This window comes from Prunus persica, chromosome G6 (genome assembly GCF_000346465.2).
Source record: "Prunus persica cultivar Lovell chromosome G6, Prunus_persica_NCBIv2, whole genome shotgun sequence".
NCBI lineage: Eukaryota > Viridiplantae > Streptophyta > Magnoliopsida > Rosales > Rosaceae > Prunus > Prunus persica.
The window spans coordinates 15404788-15423037 of record NC_034014.1 but is presented as its reverse complement, the minus strand read 5'-3'; the positions used below and the strand labels follow the sequence as shown (position 1 = coordinate 15423037).

The 18250-nt window shown below is 38.3% G+C and overlaps 3 protein-coding genes and 1 long non-coding RNA gene across 4 annotated transcripts; 2 read left to right on the top strand and 2 right to left on the bottom strand.

Moving 5' to 3' along the window:
• On the top strand, positions 752–3898 carry LOC109949662 (glutamic acid-rich protein-like). The gene is made up of 10 exons (XM_020565754.1): positions 752–1192; positions 1343–1585; positions 1763–1897; positions 1973–2035; positions 2138–2200; positions 2293–3033; positions 3218–3450; positions 3545–3632; positions 3738–3802; positions 3877–3898. The coding sequence occupies exons 1-10, from the start codon at positions 752–754 to the stop codon at positions 3896–3898; spliced, it is 2094 nt and encodes a 697-aa protein (XP_020421343.1).
• Positions 3906–4376, top strand: LOC109949793. Its single transcript, XR_002272064.1, has 2 exons — positions 3906–4153; positions 4315–4376. It is a non-coding gene; the product is annotated as an uncharacterized LOC109949793 (long non-coding RNA).
• LOC109949661 lies at positions 5581–6048 on the bottom strand. Its single transcript, XM_020565753.1, has one exon. The coding sequence runs from the start codon at positions 6046–6048 to the stop codon at positions 5581–5583; it is 468 nt and encodes a 155-aa protein (XP_020421342.1).
• On the bottom strand, positions 6131–7573 carry LOC109949660. Its single transcript, XM_020565752.1, has 4 exons — positions 7553–7573; positions 6788–7445; positions 6501–6632; positions 6131–6429 (listed from the first exon to the last, which is right to left on the bottom strand). The coding sequence occupies exons 1-4, from the start codon at positions 7571–7573 to the stop codon at positions 6359–6361; spliced, it is 882 nt and encodes a 293-aa protein (XP_020421341.1). The 3' UTR covers positions 6131–6358.

Below are 18250 nucleotides of genomic sequence, written 5' to 3'. Positions count from 1 at the left end.
CAATTTCAGAGTTCTTTTTGCTAGGGTTTATGGGAATGTGATAACTGCTCATGAAGTTAAATGTGTTTTGATATTAGTTTTAGCTACTGTCTTTGCATTTTGATTTCTGGTTGTTTGTACTAAATTTTGAACCAGAAACTGCAATGCAGTTTCTGGTTCCATAATTCAATTTCATAGTGCTTTTTGCTAGGGTTTATGGGAATGTGATAACTGCTCATGAATTTACATGTGTTTTGATATTAGTTTTAGCTACTGTCTTTGCATTTTGATTTCTGGTTGTTTGTACTTGATTTTGACCAGAAACTGCATTGCAGTTTCTGGTTCCATAATTCAGTTTCAGATTGCTTTTTGCTAGGGTTTATGGGAATGTGATAACTGCTCATGAATTTAAATGTGTTTTGATATTAGTTTTAGCTACTGTTCTTGCCTTTTTGATTTCTGGTTGTTTGTAGAAGATTTTGACCAGAAACTGCAATGCAGTTTCTAGTTCCATAATTCAATTTCAGAGTGCTTTTTGCTAGGGTTTATGGGAATGTGATAACTGCTCATGAATTTAAATGTGTTTTGATATTAGTTTTAGCTACTGTTTTTGCCTTTTGGTTTCTTTTCACATCAAATTTTGAGCAGCAGTTTCTGGTTGTTTGTTGCAGATTTTGACCACAAAAACTGCAGTGCATATCACAAAATGGAACAAGAAATGTCACCACAAAAGAATGAAGCTGAAAACCAACCAAAGCGCAGAATCAAAACGATGGCTCAAAGGATCAAAACAAAGCCAAAGCCAAACTATGATCGGAAAGCAAAGCACCCGGACTATGTCCAATTTCGGTGCAATGCCTATGCTTTCAACAGCATCATTAGAGACATAAAGGACAAGCTCAATGAAAGGCAGAAGAAGCTTCTCAAGAAAACCCCTTTCTGGAACTTGATCGAGCTGTTTTACCGCCAGAGAATTGACATGAATAACATGAATAAGTCGGACATTGACTTAGCACAGCTGCTCAAGACATTTGATCCGGATACAAAGTCCTTCAAATTTGGAACCAAATCGTTCCAAATCACAAGCAATGCAGTGACTCAGATTCTAGGACTGCCAAATGAAGGCAAATCTGTCAAACTTGTCAATGATAGGTACACTGCTACCTTCAGAACAAGGCACTTTGGAGAAAAGGGAAAACCTTCAAAAAACCAGGTAGAAGCAGAATTACAAAAGACAATTGCCTTGGCAAACCAACCAAAGAAAGAAAAGGCAAAGACAGAGCAAAAGAAAAAAACGAACAAAGGAAAAGAAAAGAAAGAAGCTGAAGAAGAAGAAGAAGAAGAAGAAGTTGATTACGACAAGGAGGTGGTCAGCCTAATATTGATTCTGCTGTGCATGACATTCCTTTTTACCAACTCTTCATCTACTTTGCATTGGAAATTATTTGAGCACTGCGTGAATCTAGACACACTTTCAAGCTATTCGTGGGCAAGAGCTGTTTCAGACTACATGAATGAATCCTTGACCGCAAAAGCAAAAGCAAAAGCAAAGAAGGGAGGAGAAGCCTCTATAGGAGCTGTTTCGGGTTGCACTATCCTAATATTGGTAAGTAAACAGTGGCTTATGCAATGCATTTTGAGTTTTAGGCAATGCAGTTTTCATTTAGTGCAATGCAGTTTCCATTTACTGCAATGCAGAAATGGAAACTGCAACGCAGTTTCTGTTTTATCCTATGCAGTTTCCAACCTAATTTCTGATATATCTTGTTTTTGAACTGTGCAGTTTCTACTGTGTGAGAGGACAAACATCATACAACCAATCCTTGGCAAGGAGAAAGAAACTCCTGCCATTCTTAAATGGAGTCTTGTGGAACTCCACACAAGATTCAACCAAATAAAGGACTTGAATGACATCGAGGTATGCAATTTATCGCATGTTCTGTTTTAATGTATCTTGAATGTGAATCCATGCTAAATCATTCTCATTGTACAGGGTATTTTCAAAACTCCTAAAAAGCGAAAAACTACCAGGGAAGAGGAAGACACTGTTGAGAAGGTAATTGAAATCTGTATACAGTGCATTGCAGTTTGTGTTTTCTACATTGCAGTTTGCATTTTATCTAATGCAGTTTCTGAATCATTCAATCTCATTGTACAGGGTATTTTGAAAACATATAAAAAGAGAAAAACTACCGGAGAAGAGGGAGACCCTCTTGACAAGGTATAAGAATCTCTAAACAGTGAATTATGCATTTCGGTTTTCGTTTCCTCCAATGCAATGCAGTTTCTAATTAGTTTCTGTTCAATATGCAGGAAAAAGAAAAAGAAGATGATGAGGGAAAACCTGATGATGCAATTCAAGACCTCTTGGTGAAGTCCATGACAGACCAAATCAACTACCGCCAACAACAAGATCCTAGCTTCGTTTGCCCGGAAAGATTACAACTGTGGAAGGATGAAAAGAATGAAGACAGTGAGAAGAAAATGAAGGAATTGTGGGATATATTTATCCAAGCAGAAAAGAGATCAAAGGAGCTGGAAGTGGAGTTGGCAACATACATAGAGAAATTAGATAATGAAGAATGTGTGACTGCCACCATGACAGTGGAATCTACAGTTCAGCTTAATGAAATACAAAATCTGAAAAGGAGGATTGCAGAATTGGAAGGCAAGGAAACTGGTATTGACATGGAGAAGATTGCCAAGAAAAAGGAGATTCAAGAAAAGTACAAGGCAGAAATTGAAAGCTTGTTGTCAGACCCAACAATCTTTGAAATGGAGATGGATCTGCCTACAAAACAACCAACAAAACCAGTTGAAGAGAAAGAAGAAGAAAAGAAAGAAGAAGAGAAGCAACAAGAAGAGAGAGAAGAAGAGAAGAAGCAAGATGCTCCAACACCTGATGTTCCTTCAAGAGTACAAAGGTTGAAGAACAGAGAAAGAAAGAGGCTTCAAGCATCTTGCTATGTGTACGAAAAAAATAAGAAAACAAAAAAGGAGGCAAAAAAGGATGATGAAGAACTACCACAATTCAAGCTTATCTCTTCCGAGGAGGTATGCAATTACTGCAGTTCAAGCTGCTGCTTTTTTCTATTTTCTGCATTGCAGAAACAGAAACTGCAATGCAGTTTCCGTTTCCTGCAATGCAGTGTGTTATCTGCTTTACAGAAATGGAAACTGCATTGCAGTTTCTGTTTAATCGAATGAATTTTCTAATTAGTTTCCTTTCAATCTGCAGTTAACACAAGAGGCATCTCAGCCCGATGCCACAAATCCAATTCCTGACCCCCCTAAAGGAACGAGCCTTCATGATTCAATACCTGTGGATCTACAACAATCAAGTGATGAAGATGAAGGACAAAAAAAGCAAACAAAGAAAAAACTAGGATGGGGTCAGAAAAAGGTGTGGCAGAAAATTTCAAAGCCGGACAGGGAAAGAATTGAAAAACACTACTTAAGCACTCAACTTCGGTAACATCTCTATTCCAAAATAACAATTCTTTAATCTTTTAATTACAATTAAACTAAAACTAATCTTGTGAATTTCATGTATTCGAATCCACAGTGATATCTTTTGGGCAGGACTCAATGATGAGAAAGTGACAAACCATGATCTCAAAGATATTGTATGGGACCTGGAACTGTCACAAAACGTAAGTATTTACCAATTCTATAACACACACTGCACTGTATTTTTTATTTGTGCTACCTATATTCCCCATTTATAATTCCATTTTTCTCCAATCAATGTGAAACAGGTTATTGAGGCCTATATCCAAATAGAGGAGGATAAAATAGAGCCCATGCGGACAGAGAGTCCACAGTACATGTCCACATGGACTTGGGTAAGTATTATTTTGAAAATTCAAAATTGTTTAAACAGACAATGCACTGCAGTTTTCGAAAATATATATACTAACAAATTGCCATTCTGTGATATCAGGCTTACATGCAAAGCTTCCTAGAGCCATCTTGGCACAGGTTCCTGTATGAACCCTTACTTGAAAAACTCGGGAAATGCAATGTTCTTTTCTTCCCAATTATTTCACAAGAAGAGTTCCACTTCACACTTCTCACATTTCACAAAAATGAACGAAAGTGGAGACACTACAATCCACTTAGATCGTTGGGACGTAGAAAAGAAGAAAGGTGCATTGACATTGCTCGAAACTTTGTAAGTGGAATGAAACTGTCTTAATTTCTCAGCACAAACACAAACAGAAACTGCAATGCAGTTTCTGTATTATACATACTGCCTAATTTCAGACCAAAACTATAATATGCAATGCACTGATTACCATTTCTTTTTCTCTTTTTTTCTTCTTCTTTAAACAGGTTAATATTGTTGAAGGGTGGCTAGAATATATAAGACCTCAAGCACGAGTGTTCATAGAAACTAAAAAAAAACCAACAATTGTGAAGCAAAAGGAAGGGCCCCCGACACTTGTACAAAAAGATTTGACTCCAAATGAAGAACTCACTCTCAAATGGATTATGCAAAATCCATTGCAGTTTCCATTTGAGGATGACATGGAATGTGCTCAACAAAGTGCATCTTCATAAGAATTGTGTCTACTCAACTATTCATTACAGTTTGAAATCATTCAAAAGCAAAAAAAACTAATCTCGTATTTCATTTGCAGATTGGATTGCGGCATGTTCGTCATGTTCTATATGGATAAAATAGCACAAGGACAGCCCATTCCAAAAAGCGTGGACAAGAAATTCATGAATGAATATCGAGCACAATATGTCACAAAACTCCTACACCACAAAAACTGTGTAATTAATCGTCTCTAGTGATTTGCCTTTCGTTAACTCAAGACAATATGTATCTTAATTCTTGTGGATGTTTGTAAATATTTCTAGTTATGGTATATGAGAACATATTTCCTATACATATATAAACTGTAATATAATCTTGGAACAGGATGCAACAAAACCAAAAGGAAACAAACAAACTGCAATGCAGTTTCTGCAACAAAATCTGAAATAAACAGAAACTGCAATGCAGTTTCTGCAACAAAATCTGCTCAAAATCTGAAAACAAGCATTGAATGGCAGTCGAAAACGAATATCCACTCATTAAACAATTGTATAATTTTCATTAACTTCAAAAAAGAATCACAATATCCAAAAATGTGAAAAGAACCCAAAAGCCAAAGCCATAATCAAAGTACTAAAACTTTGTTCAAAACACATTTAAGTAGGTCAGCATTGAAATGTAGTTTCTGCTCATAATCTGCAACAAAATCTGATCAAAATCTGAAATAAACAGAAATCTGAAATAAACAGAAACTACAATGCAGTTTCTGCAACAAAATCTGAAATAAACAGAAACTGCAGTTTATGCAACAAAATCTGCTCAAAATCTGAAAACAAGCATTGAATGGCAGTCGAAAACGAATATCCACTCATTAAACAATTGTATTATTTTCATTAACTTCAAAAAAGAATCACAATATCCAATTAGACGTTGTGTAGCCAATTACAAGCAACTAAAACTGCAATACAGTTTTTGCAAAAAGTGCAACGCAGAAACTGACTATATATTCGCTAAACCATATCTAAAATAAAAAATTGTCAAATGAGAAGGAGTGTTCATATAATAGCCTTGCAAGTCTTCCTATTGTGCCCAGCAACACTGCACCGACTGCATTTCAATGGCCTTTTAAATTCACCAAAAACTTTGATCCTCTTTGTTGGTGGTCTTCCGGCTGGCCTCTTTGTAATTGGCGGAAGCACAACTCCAGCGGCAGAACCATTGCTGCCCAATCCTTTCCCAATATCTGGAATAGGAAAAATAGGACTCTCATAGGCTTTTCGAAAGAAGTCGGTTTTGTAGTAACACTCCACGTAATCATAAACTGAATCTCTCTTTGCTAGGATTGCAGCCACTGCATGTGTGCAAGGAAAACCGTCAATTTGCCAAAGACGGCAAGAACAAGTCCTTTGCTCGAGATCAACCATCACAGAATAATCAGTAAATACTTCAAAAACAGTGCTATTAGAACGACGAACTGCCCAAGTCCTACCGGCCTCCGCATTTTCACAGAGTCTAGTCTCCATCTCCGGACACAAAACTGTTGTCCACTTCTCCGCTTCAATTCTTCGTTGAGAATTCAATACCATCAATTTCTATCGAATCCCTTCTATCAAAGGTAGCACCGGCAAATCTCGAAACACACCAACCCAATTATTAAAGGACTCCGCTAAACTGTTTGCCATCTCCCCATAACGCATTCCTTTGAAAAATGCGTTGGCATAGTGATCTCTAGACAAATCAGATATAAATGTCTTCACTTTCGAACTCCCAACAATCACCAACTCCTCCATTGCTACCTTAAACTCTTCCTCCGTAACAGCATATGCGCATCTACTAAATAAATTGATAACACGGTCTTGGAGCAGTTTCCCATAACCTGACTTCGGGTACTTTGATATCAAATTCTGTTTGAGGTGATAATAACAGTAAGAATGAGGCCATCCGGGAAACACAAACCCTATTGCATTTAACAAACCTTGATTGCGGTCCGAGAAAAAGGTCACCACTCTCCCCATCGGTAGCAATATAGAAGCCAAATGTTGAAGAAACCAAGTCCAATTCTCCTCTGTCTCAGAATCAACAACTCCAAAAGCTAGAGGATAAAACCCTGCAAAACAAAACCAAAAGCACAAGTATAAGCAAAAAAGGGAAACTGCAGTGCAGTTTATGAAAACAAATCTGCTCAAAAAAGGGAAACTGCAATGCAGTTTCTGCTAAAAATTGCAACAAATGAAAATCTGCAATACATTACAGTAACCATACCTTGATTTCCATTCTTTCCCGAAGCACACAGAAGCTGCCCCTTGTACTTGCTCTTCAAAAACGTAGCATCAATGAACAACAAGGGTATGCAATATTGAAATCCAGCAATGCAACCGCCAAAAGACACAAAAAACCGTCGAAAGCGATTAATTCCAGCTTCACAATCAAGAGTGCAGAGAGAACCAGTGTTAGTTTCCTTTACGGCGTCCACATACCACACTAACTCGTTGAAGGACTTCGACTCATCACCGTGAACGTCCAATTTAGCTAACTCTTTGCCAAACCATGCGTGGTAGTATGAAATGTCTATACCATAATAATCTTTGAACTCGTGTATAATCTCAACTGGCTTCAGCTCTGGTTTTGCACGAATTCTGTCCACAATGAGGGAGGACACCACACGAGACCTCATCATCTTACTCTTTGATTCCCGTATCCGACCCGCACATGTATGAACATTATTTAACGTCCGAATTACAAAACTGCCAGTAGCTTCACAACGAGAAGCATAAACACGCCAGCTGCAACCCTCCAATTTCTTATTCGAACAAACAGCAACCACCCGCTTCTTGTCATTGCCGGCATATTCAAAATTAAATCCTACTTCAAGAGCGTACTTGCACAATTTCAACCGGAACTCCTCTGCACCACCGTCAAACTTTTGCCCCACATGATGTATGTATGTCTCCCACTCATTCGACAACAAAGGCTTAGCACTTGCTCTCTTCGACCTGCCCAAAAACTCGTTTCTGTCTTCGACAGTACTAGAACACGACGACTCGCCATTTTCACATGCTATCAACTCCTTATTTACACAAAAATCACCACTATATTCACTGCTCCCGCATAAATCCTTCACTAAAATATCAACAGTCTTCTCATTTGATATCAACAAAAATGTCCTCATCAAGTCCAAATCGCTATCCGTTTCTAGAAAACAACTCGGATAACTGGGCACCGAATACCGTAATGTGAAACAACCCAACTGCAAACCCCTAAACCTCAGACACAAAGTCTTCAAAATATCAACCATGGATGACTCTGATGAAACTGAAAACATGATGGTTTCCGACTTATATGTGCACTTGGCAATGACACACACCTCCATTAGCCTTGAAAATGCAAACAAAACAACAAACAAAAACAGAATATCAAAACCTCAGACACAAAGTCTTCAAAATATCAACCATGGATGACTCTGATGAAACTGAAAACATGATGGTTTCCGACTTATATGTGCACTTGGCAATGACACACACCTCCATTAGCCTTGAAAATGCAAACAAAACAACAAACAAAAACAGAATATCAAAACACGTTTGACTTCATGAGCAGTTATAACATTCCCATAAACCCTAGCAAAAAGCACTCTGAAATTGAATTATGGAACCAGAAACTGCATTGCAGTTTCTGGTTCAAAATTTAGTACAAACAACCAGAAATTTTGAATCCAACGATTTTGAATGGTTAATCCCTATAAACGAAGCAAAACCTAAACGAAGAGTAGTTTTGAATCCAACGATTCATCCATTTTTCCAAAAACTGCATTGCATAAAGAACAACAGCAAAAATGTGTAATCCCTAAAATCGAAGACAAATCTGTGTTAGAGGGTCATTTTCTTACTGTTTTTTTTCCCAAGAGAGTGAAAATCGCTTCGATAGTCGTCAGTGGTTGTCGTTGTTGGTGGTGGTTTCTGCTCGTCGTCGTTGCTGCTCGTCGTTTCTGCTCGTCGTCGTTGCTGCTCGTCGTCGAACGAAATTTGCCTGCCAAACGAACGAAATCTGCTGCCAAACAACTGAGCTCGAAGACAAAACAGAGAAGAACACGAAGCTGCTGCCAAACGAACGAGAACGAAAACGAAACAGAGTCGCGCCTTGTTTAAACATTCAGGGGCAAAAGCGTCATTTACTGTATAGGTTTACAAATGGGCCAACGAATCTAGGCCTCTCTTTGGGCTAATCTAAAATAGTAATTTTTTCCTAGGTATTAAAACTAAAACCAAAATATCCAATATCTTACAAACTAATTAATAAAGTTAATTATGTCTAAAACCTAATTTTTCTCTTTTAAAAAGGTAGTTGTGAGGATGGCCAAATAGTTGGCTGAAACCAAGTCAAGATCTTGGCTTCCCATGTCGGTGAGTTGGCTGGAAATGGAAGTACTTGGCTGAAGAGTTGGTTTTTTGGGATGAGAAAACCCACAAGGGTTTACCTTCGAATTCTCAAATTTGGGTTAAATTGGCATGGGTTTTTAAAATGGCTATGAGTTCGTAGGCCACTTAGTTGGCCTTTATATCTTGTCTCCAATCTCCCAGGCCGTAGGCCTTATACGTATATAAAGTATAATATATATATATATATATACAGAGAGCTTCCATTGAGGGATCCCTCAAATAAGCTTATTTGAGGGACACCCCTTGTAGGCCCCACTCCGGATTGTATTTCACTAATCCAAACCGTCTATTTTGTAGATACTCATTCAAAGATCATCCCTACAAAAAAATCACTTTAATCCGATATCATTTGACCACTCAATTAAGTTATTGAAATTTTAGCATTTTCTTGAAGTACCGTGTTCATTGATTTTGTAATACACAATTGGATGTCGAAACGGTTTCCGATTTGTCTAATTTTTTGTTAGGATGATCTATGAATGAAGACCTAAAAAATGGATGGTTTGGATCATTGGGAAAAAAACTGTAGGGTATCCTAAAGGGCGTCCCTCAAATAATTTTATTTGAGGGATCCCTCAATAGAAGGGGACTGTATATATATATATATATATATATATACCTTGGCCAAGTTTCTTTAGTGGACTCATTGAAATTCCAAGTCATCCAACATCGATGGATTATGTTCAATTAAAATTAGAGATTTCGGAAGCCACATCGTCTCACCAGATGTTAGGCTCAAGTCCTTAGAGGCCCAAGCTCTACCCTCAAAAGTAGGCCCAAAAACCTCCGGATGTTTTCATGCACGTGATGAGATCCATCCAAGGAAAGCAATCAAAAGAGAGTGATGTCAACCTGGAACATTCCTAAGGAGGAGAGAATCAAGTGATCAGATTTGTAATCTGATGATCTCATTCGAATCAATTCCGTGAATTTAGGAAACCACACAAGGAAAGATTTTGAACGAAGTTGACTTTCGGCCATTTAATGGCCAGCCCATGGGCTGACGAAAGCCCTATATAAACTACATCAGACAAAAAGCAAAGGACCCCCGACATAAGACACAAAAACTTACTTTTTGTCTTTCAATTTTCTATCCCTAGACTAGGTTTTTATTTTCCAAGCAAGTAGACTAGATCAGTTCTTCACTTTCGTTAGTGTAAGTTTAATTTCTTGTATTTTCCATTATGTTGTTTTAAGATTCAATTATATCGCTTTATTGTTATTGTTATCGAATTTTCTTTAAGCTTAATTTAATTTCAAATTGCTTTATTTTATTGCCTTAATCATTTATATCGTTCTTATTTCATTCTTTGCTTAATTTAAGTTTATCTATCGCTTTGATTTACTTTATCGCACTTCAATTCTCGTCTTTAAGTTTAATCGTATATTTTAATTTAATTTGCATCGTTATCATTAAAAATCTTAAAAATACTAAAATACCTATACGAAACGTAACCATCCTCGACCTCGAGGAAGTGAAAGAACCTATGCCAAGAGGAGGTTCCTTGCTTGGCCGATCAATCGGCTGGTTAGAAGTCAGAAGCGCGAACACAACAATCCAACCTTTACCATTCAAGCCAGTTAGTGGCTTGGTGGTGGCACGCCTACGCAATCTAAAAGAAGAAGGACCAAAAACTCCTTCAATTGGCCTACCCGGCCGAAAAGAGGGAAACACCTACAAAGTCATAGATCAAGACTCATTTCTTTATGGAATCATTGTGCCATAACTTCTAGGGCTCATTTTCCCATCATTCATCTATCTTTTTTCAGCATCAATGTGTCATTCTCTCATTGGCATCTTTGTGCCCTTCCTTCAGCATCTTTTTCCTTTCTTCTTCTTTTATCATTCATGGAGCCCAATTGCTTCATCTTTCTTTTTCATGGAGCCAAATCGCTCCATCTTACATGCTTCATCAATTTGGGTGCACATCTGCCCCAATTTTCAATTTTAGGAACCCTTGTCCCAATTCTTTGTAGGCCTTTTCTTTCTTCAACATCATTGTGCCCTTCTTAATTTATTTGTGCCTTCCTCTCTCAAGGGTTCATCTACCCATTGCAAGAAAAAAAAAATCATTGTTTATCCATCTTACAAGACCACGTATCTCACAAATTCGAAAACTTCTATTCCTCTTACTTGCAACGCACACAATAATCCGTTTTGTACTACTTGAACGACGTAGTCATAGATTAAGACTCATTTCTTCATGGCATCATTGTGCCACCACTTCTAGGTCTCTTTTGCCCGTCATTCATCTGTCTTTTTTATGCATCCTTGTGCCCTTCTCTCATTGTCATATTTGCGCCCTTCCTCCTTTAGCATCTTTGTGCACTTTCTTCTTCCTGGCATCCTTGTGCCTTTGCTTGACATTCTTATATGAAACTCCTGAACTTTTTCTCAAATAAAAATTTGAGTGAAGACGCCGAACAAGACTACCTTCATTCTTGAATCTTGGATCATGACACACAAGAACCATTAAGCCTTCAAACTTTTGAGCCTCCAAATCCGCTCTTATGATTGTACTGGCTTTGATGCATTCTTTCATGGGAGCGTGCTAGCTCTGATACATTTTTTCACAGGATCATATAAGCTATAATACCACTTATTTGTGGATTTAGCAACAGACACTCTAAATGTGAAAGGGGAAAAGCAATATAACGAACTAAATAAATAACATAATTTTTGGAGATGTGAATCCCGAAAGCTACACAGAGCTCCTACAAGAACTTACTTGAGACAACTTCAATACTATTTGATACTTCAACTTTTCTACTACAACTCACTCTTGAGATAAAGTGGATACAATCATACAATGCCTATTTATAGGCCATCACATTAACTCAACATTAAAGTTAATCACAACCATTATACCTGCTAAACTTACATTAACTCTAACTCATAAACTAGGTAATAATAGTTAAACTCTTTATTTCCTAAATTTCTAACATTTGAAATTACCCTAACAGTGATGAAACACATTTGTGTATTCTAAATACTGGCTCTCTTATTTTCATTATGCATATTCATGTTAGAGCACTTCCTCTCCTTATATCTCATGGCAACCCAAGGGCAATCACTATTCACATGAGATATGAGGAGATGAATTTTTATGAATTTGGGTGTGGGAAGTGAAGAACATGGCTAGGTATTTATAGAAAAAAATTTCTGAATTTTTTGGCATTTTTTCCTTCTTTTTTTGGTATTTAAATTGGCCATTGACGTCACATCTTGCCCACAAAGCAGCCCAGGGAAGTCTTGCCTTTAGGCTTGTCCAGTTTCATGGGCCCACTTCTTGCCATGACAATCTTTCCTTGATTGAGGTTGTTTTTGGAGTCTAGGCTGGCAAAAAGGGATGGGTGGAAGTGCTCTTATTTATCAAGATTTGTAGTCCGTATATGGATTTGTTTGTGACAAAACGTGTACCCTACTGCTTACTTGTCTACTAAGGTACCACTGAGCTTGTGGCGTTCAAGGCTAGGTCACCCTTTCATGCTAATTCTTCATAAAGTTGATGCCCAACATGAGTTAAAGATTAGTGATGATGCCTCTTCATAATCGTTCTTCTGTAATTGTTGTCCATTTTGCAAGATGCTTCCTTTCTTTTAGTTTCATAAGAAGGCTTCAACCCCATGGTATTTGATTCATTCAAATGTTCGGTGACCATGTTCCACATCTTCTGTACTTGGCTATAGGGACTATGTTCTTTTTCTGGATGATTGTATATAGTTCACTTGGTTATATTTAATGAAATACAAGTCTTAAATCCTTGACATTTTCACTACATTCAAAGCTAAAGTTGAGAAATTACTTGATTCATGCATAAGATTTTTAGGTATGATTATGGTGGTGAGTATATTGGTTCAAAATCCACTCTTCCTTTCTTGCTAAAGAGGGTATTTCCACTAGTTTGTTGTCCCTATATTCCTCAGCAGAATGGAACTGTTGAGATAAAGTATTGCTATATTTTAGAGGTTGCCATATTATTTCTGGCCTAAGTTTTTCCTACCTTTATATTTGATAATATTGAGGCCCAAAAAATCCAAGGCTGGGCCCAAATATATTTCTAGCCTAGTATAACACTTAACTCAGAAAGGAGCCCAACTGGAGTATGCAAGAATTTGTCGTATAAGCTTGCACAAGTCATGGTCCACGTGTTGCGCCATGTAAAATGTAACAAGCCTATACTGGTTCCATGAACCCGCACTTATTGTCCCATCAAGCACCATTTAGCCATTGCCATAGCCTATTACAATACGGGAAAAACTCAAGCACAAACACTCCAAATAACACGCAATGCTGAGCGAAAAAATCTTTATTTTGGCACCAAGCCACGCTACGAGCTTAAGTGAACCCAAGCCATGCTACGAGCTTAAATGGGCCCAAGCCACGTGAATGCCTAGGGCTTGCTGAGCCGGTTGTGGTATGAATGGTTACAAGTGTTCATGAGACCAATCACATGGCAAGCATGAGAGAGAAAATGTCAAGCACCTTAGAGAAATGGCCCAGGACTTTAGAGAAATAGTCCAGCACCTTAGAGAAGTAGTCCAACACCTTAGAGAAATAGCCCAGCACCTTAGAAAATATCCCACATTTGTGTTAAAACCAAATCGAAGCCAAACCATCTTAAAAACCAAGCAAACCCATGTGGTGATATTAGTAAATCACCTTTTGGACTAGCACCCTTACCTATTCTTTCCTTTACAAGTTCTGGTGGGAAAAAAAGAAGGAAAAACAAGAGGCGCCTCACCCAGATGAAGGAGTCTAGCCACAGGGAAGTCTTGGAACCCCCAAAATCCCCTCTCCTATGTGCTTGGGTTGGGGAGATTTTGTTGACGTGAGTCTCCTAATTAATCGAGGAGATTTATTTCCTTGATTAATTAAGAGATTTACTTTCCTATTCTATATAGTTGACAAATCATTGTATAATTAGGAGATACTATCCTAATTGATTACTGTATCTATTTCCTTGTAAAGCACTCATGTAAACTCCTGTATATACCTCCTTATGGAGAAGAACAAAACCTAACCCAAAGTATTCAAACCATATTTATATTTTAGCATGGTATTAGAGCAATCGATCCTAGGTTGTCTCTAAACCCTTATCTCAATTTTCTCATATTCAAATCCAAAACCCTAAATCAAATTCCTCATATTTTTCCCCAAATCCAAATCCCTCAAATCCTCTTATCAAAATCCCTAAACACATACCCTCAAATCTTATACACATACCTCTCAAATCCAATTCCTACATCAAATTCATACATTAAATTCCTCAAATCACAGTTCCTCGCATTCTCATATCACATCTTACTTCCGCTGCGATGTTAGGAACCTTTACGATTCTCCCCCTTATTGTAGACTCACAGAAGCATGTGGTCAATCCTGTTGACTGACTACTCGAACTCATGCTTATATTGCCACCACCAAAGGTTCTACTTCTCATACGTCCTCTCAAAAATCTGCATAGATTATCAACTCGAGTGCTACAGATCACATGACATTTGATCCTGGCCAACTTATTAGTCGCAAATCATCCACTCCGTCGGTGGTGTCTAATGCTAATGGTACCCCATCCCCTGTGGTTGGGGAAGGCTCTCTGTCTCTCTCTACTTCCCTACATCTGGATTCTGTATTACTTGTTCCATCTTTGGACCATAACTTGCTATCTGTTGCACAACTTACTACTACTTTGGGGTGTACTGTAACAATTTGGCCGAATCATTGTGTTTTTTAGGACATCCTCATAGGAAAGACGATTGGTTGTGGTACTCGGCAGGGCAAACTCTACTACTTGAACTGGGTACTGGATAGTGAGGTCAAGGTTGGTCAAGCTTTCACAACAAGTGGAACTCGTTTTGAGGGGGAGAGAGACAAAATTTGGTTATGGCATAAACGTCTTAGGCATGCCTCGTTCGGTTATCTTAAGAAGTTGTTTCCATAATTATTTTACAATCTTGATGTTTCCAGCTTCCAGTGTGATACATGTGAAATGGCTAAGAGCCATCGTGTCCCATTCCCATTAAGTTCAATAAGAGTTTGGTTCCATTTTCTCTTGTTCATTTTGATATTTGGGGACCTGCTAAAATTGCCACTCCAGTAAGGGCGTGATGGTTTGTCACGTTTATAGATGATTGCACACGCATGACTTGGGTTTCCCTTCTCAAAACTAAAGGGGAATTCAGTTCCAGGTTTCAACAGTTTTATCAAATGGTAGAGACTCAGTTTTATGCCAGAATTCAGGTTCTTCGTTCTGACAATGGCGGAGAATTTCTCAACCATGATCTTAACCAGTTCTTACAAGATCATGGCATCATACATCAACGCTCATGCTCTTACACTCCCCAACAGAATGGGGTGGCTGAAAGAAAGAACAAACACTTATTAGAAAGTCGTTTGTGCCTCTCTCTTTGGTGCCAATATGCCACGATCCTTTTGGGGCAAAGTCGCCGTCTCTGCAGCATACCTTATCAATCAGATTCCCTCTAGTATCCTAAATTTCCAAACACCACTTCAAACACTTCACGCCCATATCCAAACACCTCCCACCCCGAACCAGGAACCCCAGATTTTAGGCTGTGTTGTATTTGTCCACTTACATGATCACCAACAAAGAAAATTGGATCCTCGAGCCGAAAAGTGTGTTTTCATTGGCTATACACCTCATCAGAAAGGATAACGTTGTTATCATCATCCTAGTCAGAAGGTTTTTACCTCTATAGATGTTGTGTTTCGGGAACATGACTTATATTTTTCAACAGCCTAGGAGGAGAATCGAGAATCCAACACTGCTCCAATCCTCGATTTTTTCCCCAGGACGTCACTCTGCATCAAAATGACTCATCGCCAGTGGAAAGCAACCGATCGTCCACCCTTAGTTCTTCAACTACAGAGAACCTACTTCAAAACGACCGGTCGCCAGTAGACAGCGACCAATCGCCAGAAGAAAACTTTCATTTGTCTCCCTGTTGTCAAAATCAGGAGGAGGAAATTGAGCTAGTTTATGAGATTTTGCCCGCTTTAGCTCTAGTACTGCACCAATCACTTGTTGAGGAAGTCATTCAGGTAACATCTTTTCTTGAAACTGATAACACTAAGGAAATATCCCATGATGATTTGATTTCAGAAGGCACATAGCCTACATATTAGCTTCCAGAAAGGAAGAACCATGGCAAACCTCGAGTACAATATGAAGCAGATCTTAAAGCCTAAGGGAAATACCCCATCAATAATTATATATCTCTCAACAGATTATCAGAGTCACGTGTGCAGCATGTGAAGTAGTTGGTTGACATATCTGTCCCCAACAATGTAACTGAAGCACTAGAAGACCCAAAATGGAAAGAAGCTATGAATGGAGAAATGCGAGTTCTCCAAAAGAATGTCACATATGAACTCATGCCCTTACCTCAAGGAAAGAAGACAGTAGGATGCAGGTGGATTTATACTGTGAAACTCAAAGCATATGAATCCGTTGAAAGATATATAGCTAGATTGGTGGTGAAAGGGTATGCATAGAGATATGGGATAGACTACGAGGAGACCTTTGCCCCAGTAGCCAAGATTAACACTATTAGAGTCCTATTGTCTCTAGCACCAAATCTCAATTGGCCACTACATCAGTTTGATGTCAAAAATGTATTCTTACATGGAGACTTGGAAGAAGAAGTACATATGGACTTACCCCCAGGATGTAATTCAGCTCATGACAAGAAAAATCAAGTTCACAAGTTCAGAAAGTCATTATATGGGTTAAGGCAATCTCCCAAGGCATTGTTTGGCAGATTTACTAAATCTATGAAGAATTTTGGATATACACAGAGTAATTCAGATCACACATCGTTCGTGAAACGTGATGAAGGAAAACTTACTGCATTGATTGTTTATGTAGATGACATAATCGTAACTGAAAACGATGTAGAAGAGCAACTAAAGTTGCAAAAGTATTTGTCTCAGGAATTTGAGATGAAGGATTTAGGTGATCTGAAGTACTTTCCCGGAATTGAAGTAGCAAGGTCAAAAATGGGTATATTTCTGTCTCAAAGGAAGTATGTAATGGATCTACTCACTAAAACAGGAATGGATGTAAGCCTGCTGACACACCTAGTGAGATGAATTACAAGTTGTGTGAAGACATGGACCAAGAACCAACCAATAAGGAACAATACCAACGCCTTGTTGGAAGGTTGATATACCTAGCACACACAAGACCAGATATTGCATATGCCGTGAGTATGGTTAGTCAATTTATGCATTCGCCTAGTATTTCTCATAGGAATGTAGTTGATCGGATCTTAAGATACTTAAAGTCAGCCCCTGAGAAAGGATTAATGTTCTCAAAAAATAGAGATCTTGAAGTTGTTGAATATACAGATGCTGATTGGGCTGGTTCTATTACAGATAGAAGCTCTACTTTTGGTTACTTTACATTCGTGGGAGGTAACCTAGTCACTTGGCGGAGTAAAAAGCAAAATGTGGTTTCGCGGTCTAGTGCAAAAGCAGAGTATCGAGGAATGGCTCAAGGAGTTTGTGAATTATTATGGATCAGAAGACTCTTGATAGAATTGGGCTTCAAGCCAGAAAAGCTAATGGAGTTGCATTGTGACTACAAGTCATCTATCGATATTGCTGATAATCCAGTTCAACATGATCGAACCAAACATGTTAAGGTGGATAGACATTTTATCAAAGTAAAAATTGAGAAGAAGATCATCTGCCTACTATTCGTAAAATCAAAACATCAACTGGCAGATATCTTAACAAAAGCTGTTTGTGGCAGAGTATTTCATGACTCACGTACCAAGTTGGGCATTGGTGACATATATGTACCAACTTGAGGGGGAGTGTTGACTTGAGTCTCCTAATTAATCAAGAAGATTTATTTCCTTGATTAATTAAGGGATTTACTTTCCTATTCTATATAGTTGACAAATCATTGTATAATTAGAAGATACTATTGTAATTGATTACTGTATCTATTTCTTTGTAAAGCACTCATGTAAACTCCTATATTTCCAAATACACAAGCTGGCCTTGCCGCGAAATTTTCCTTGGGGCACGAACATACTTGCTGCAAACGGAGAACTGCCTCAAGAACCCTCTGATGCACTCCTTGCCTAACCACTAAGGATCTAGACCCTCACGGTCCTCTCAGAAATTCTTCACCTTACCACAACCCAAGCATTGACAAACTAAAGGCTCACCAAAACAGCGGCCCTAAGTTCTCCTAGCCTGAGGCCCAGCTCCAGCTCCAATTCTCCCTCCCAGAACCTAACAAAAATCAAACCCATCAAG

What these genes read in the sequence shown, in the direction of transcription:
- LOC109949662 (XM_020565754.1), top strand. Translation starts at nt 752, where the DNA reads ATGGCTCAAAGGATCAAAACAAAGCCAAAGCCAAACTATGATCGGAAA. An exon ending in AGGAAGACACTGTTGAGAAG is followed by an intron (nt 2,036 to 2,137) that starts GTAATTGAAATC and finishes CTCATTGTACAG; the next exon opens with GGTATTTTGAAAACATATAA. An exon ending in TACTTAAGCACTCAACTTCG is followed by an intron (nt 3,451 to 3,544) that starts GTAACATCTCTA and finishes TCGAATCCACAG; the next exon opens with TGATATCTTTTGGGCAGGAC.
- LOC109949661 (XM_020565753.1), bottom strand. Translation starts at nt 6,048, where the DNA reads ATGGAGACTAGACTCTGTGAAAATGCGGAGGCCGGTAGGACTTGGGCA.
- LOC109949660 (XM_020565752.1), bottom strand. Translation starts at nt 7,573, where the DNA reads ATGGCGAGTCGTCGTGTTCTA. An exon ending in TGGCGAGTCGTCGTGTTCTA is followed by an intron (nt 7,446 to 7,552) that starts GTACTGTCGAAG and finishes GTGGGGCAAAAG; the next exon opens with TTTGACGGTGGTGCAGAGGA. An exon ending in GGGAAAGAATGGAAATCAAG is followed by an intron (nt 6,633 to 6,787) that starts GTATGGTTACTG and finishes TTTGTTTTGCAG; the next exon opens with GGTTTTATCCTCTAGCTTTT.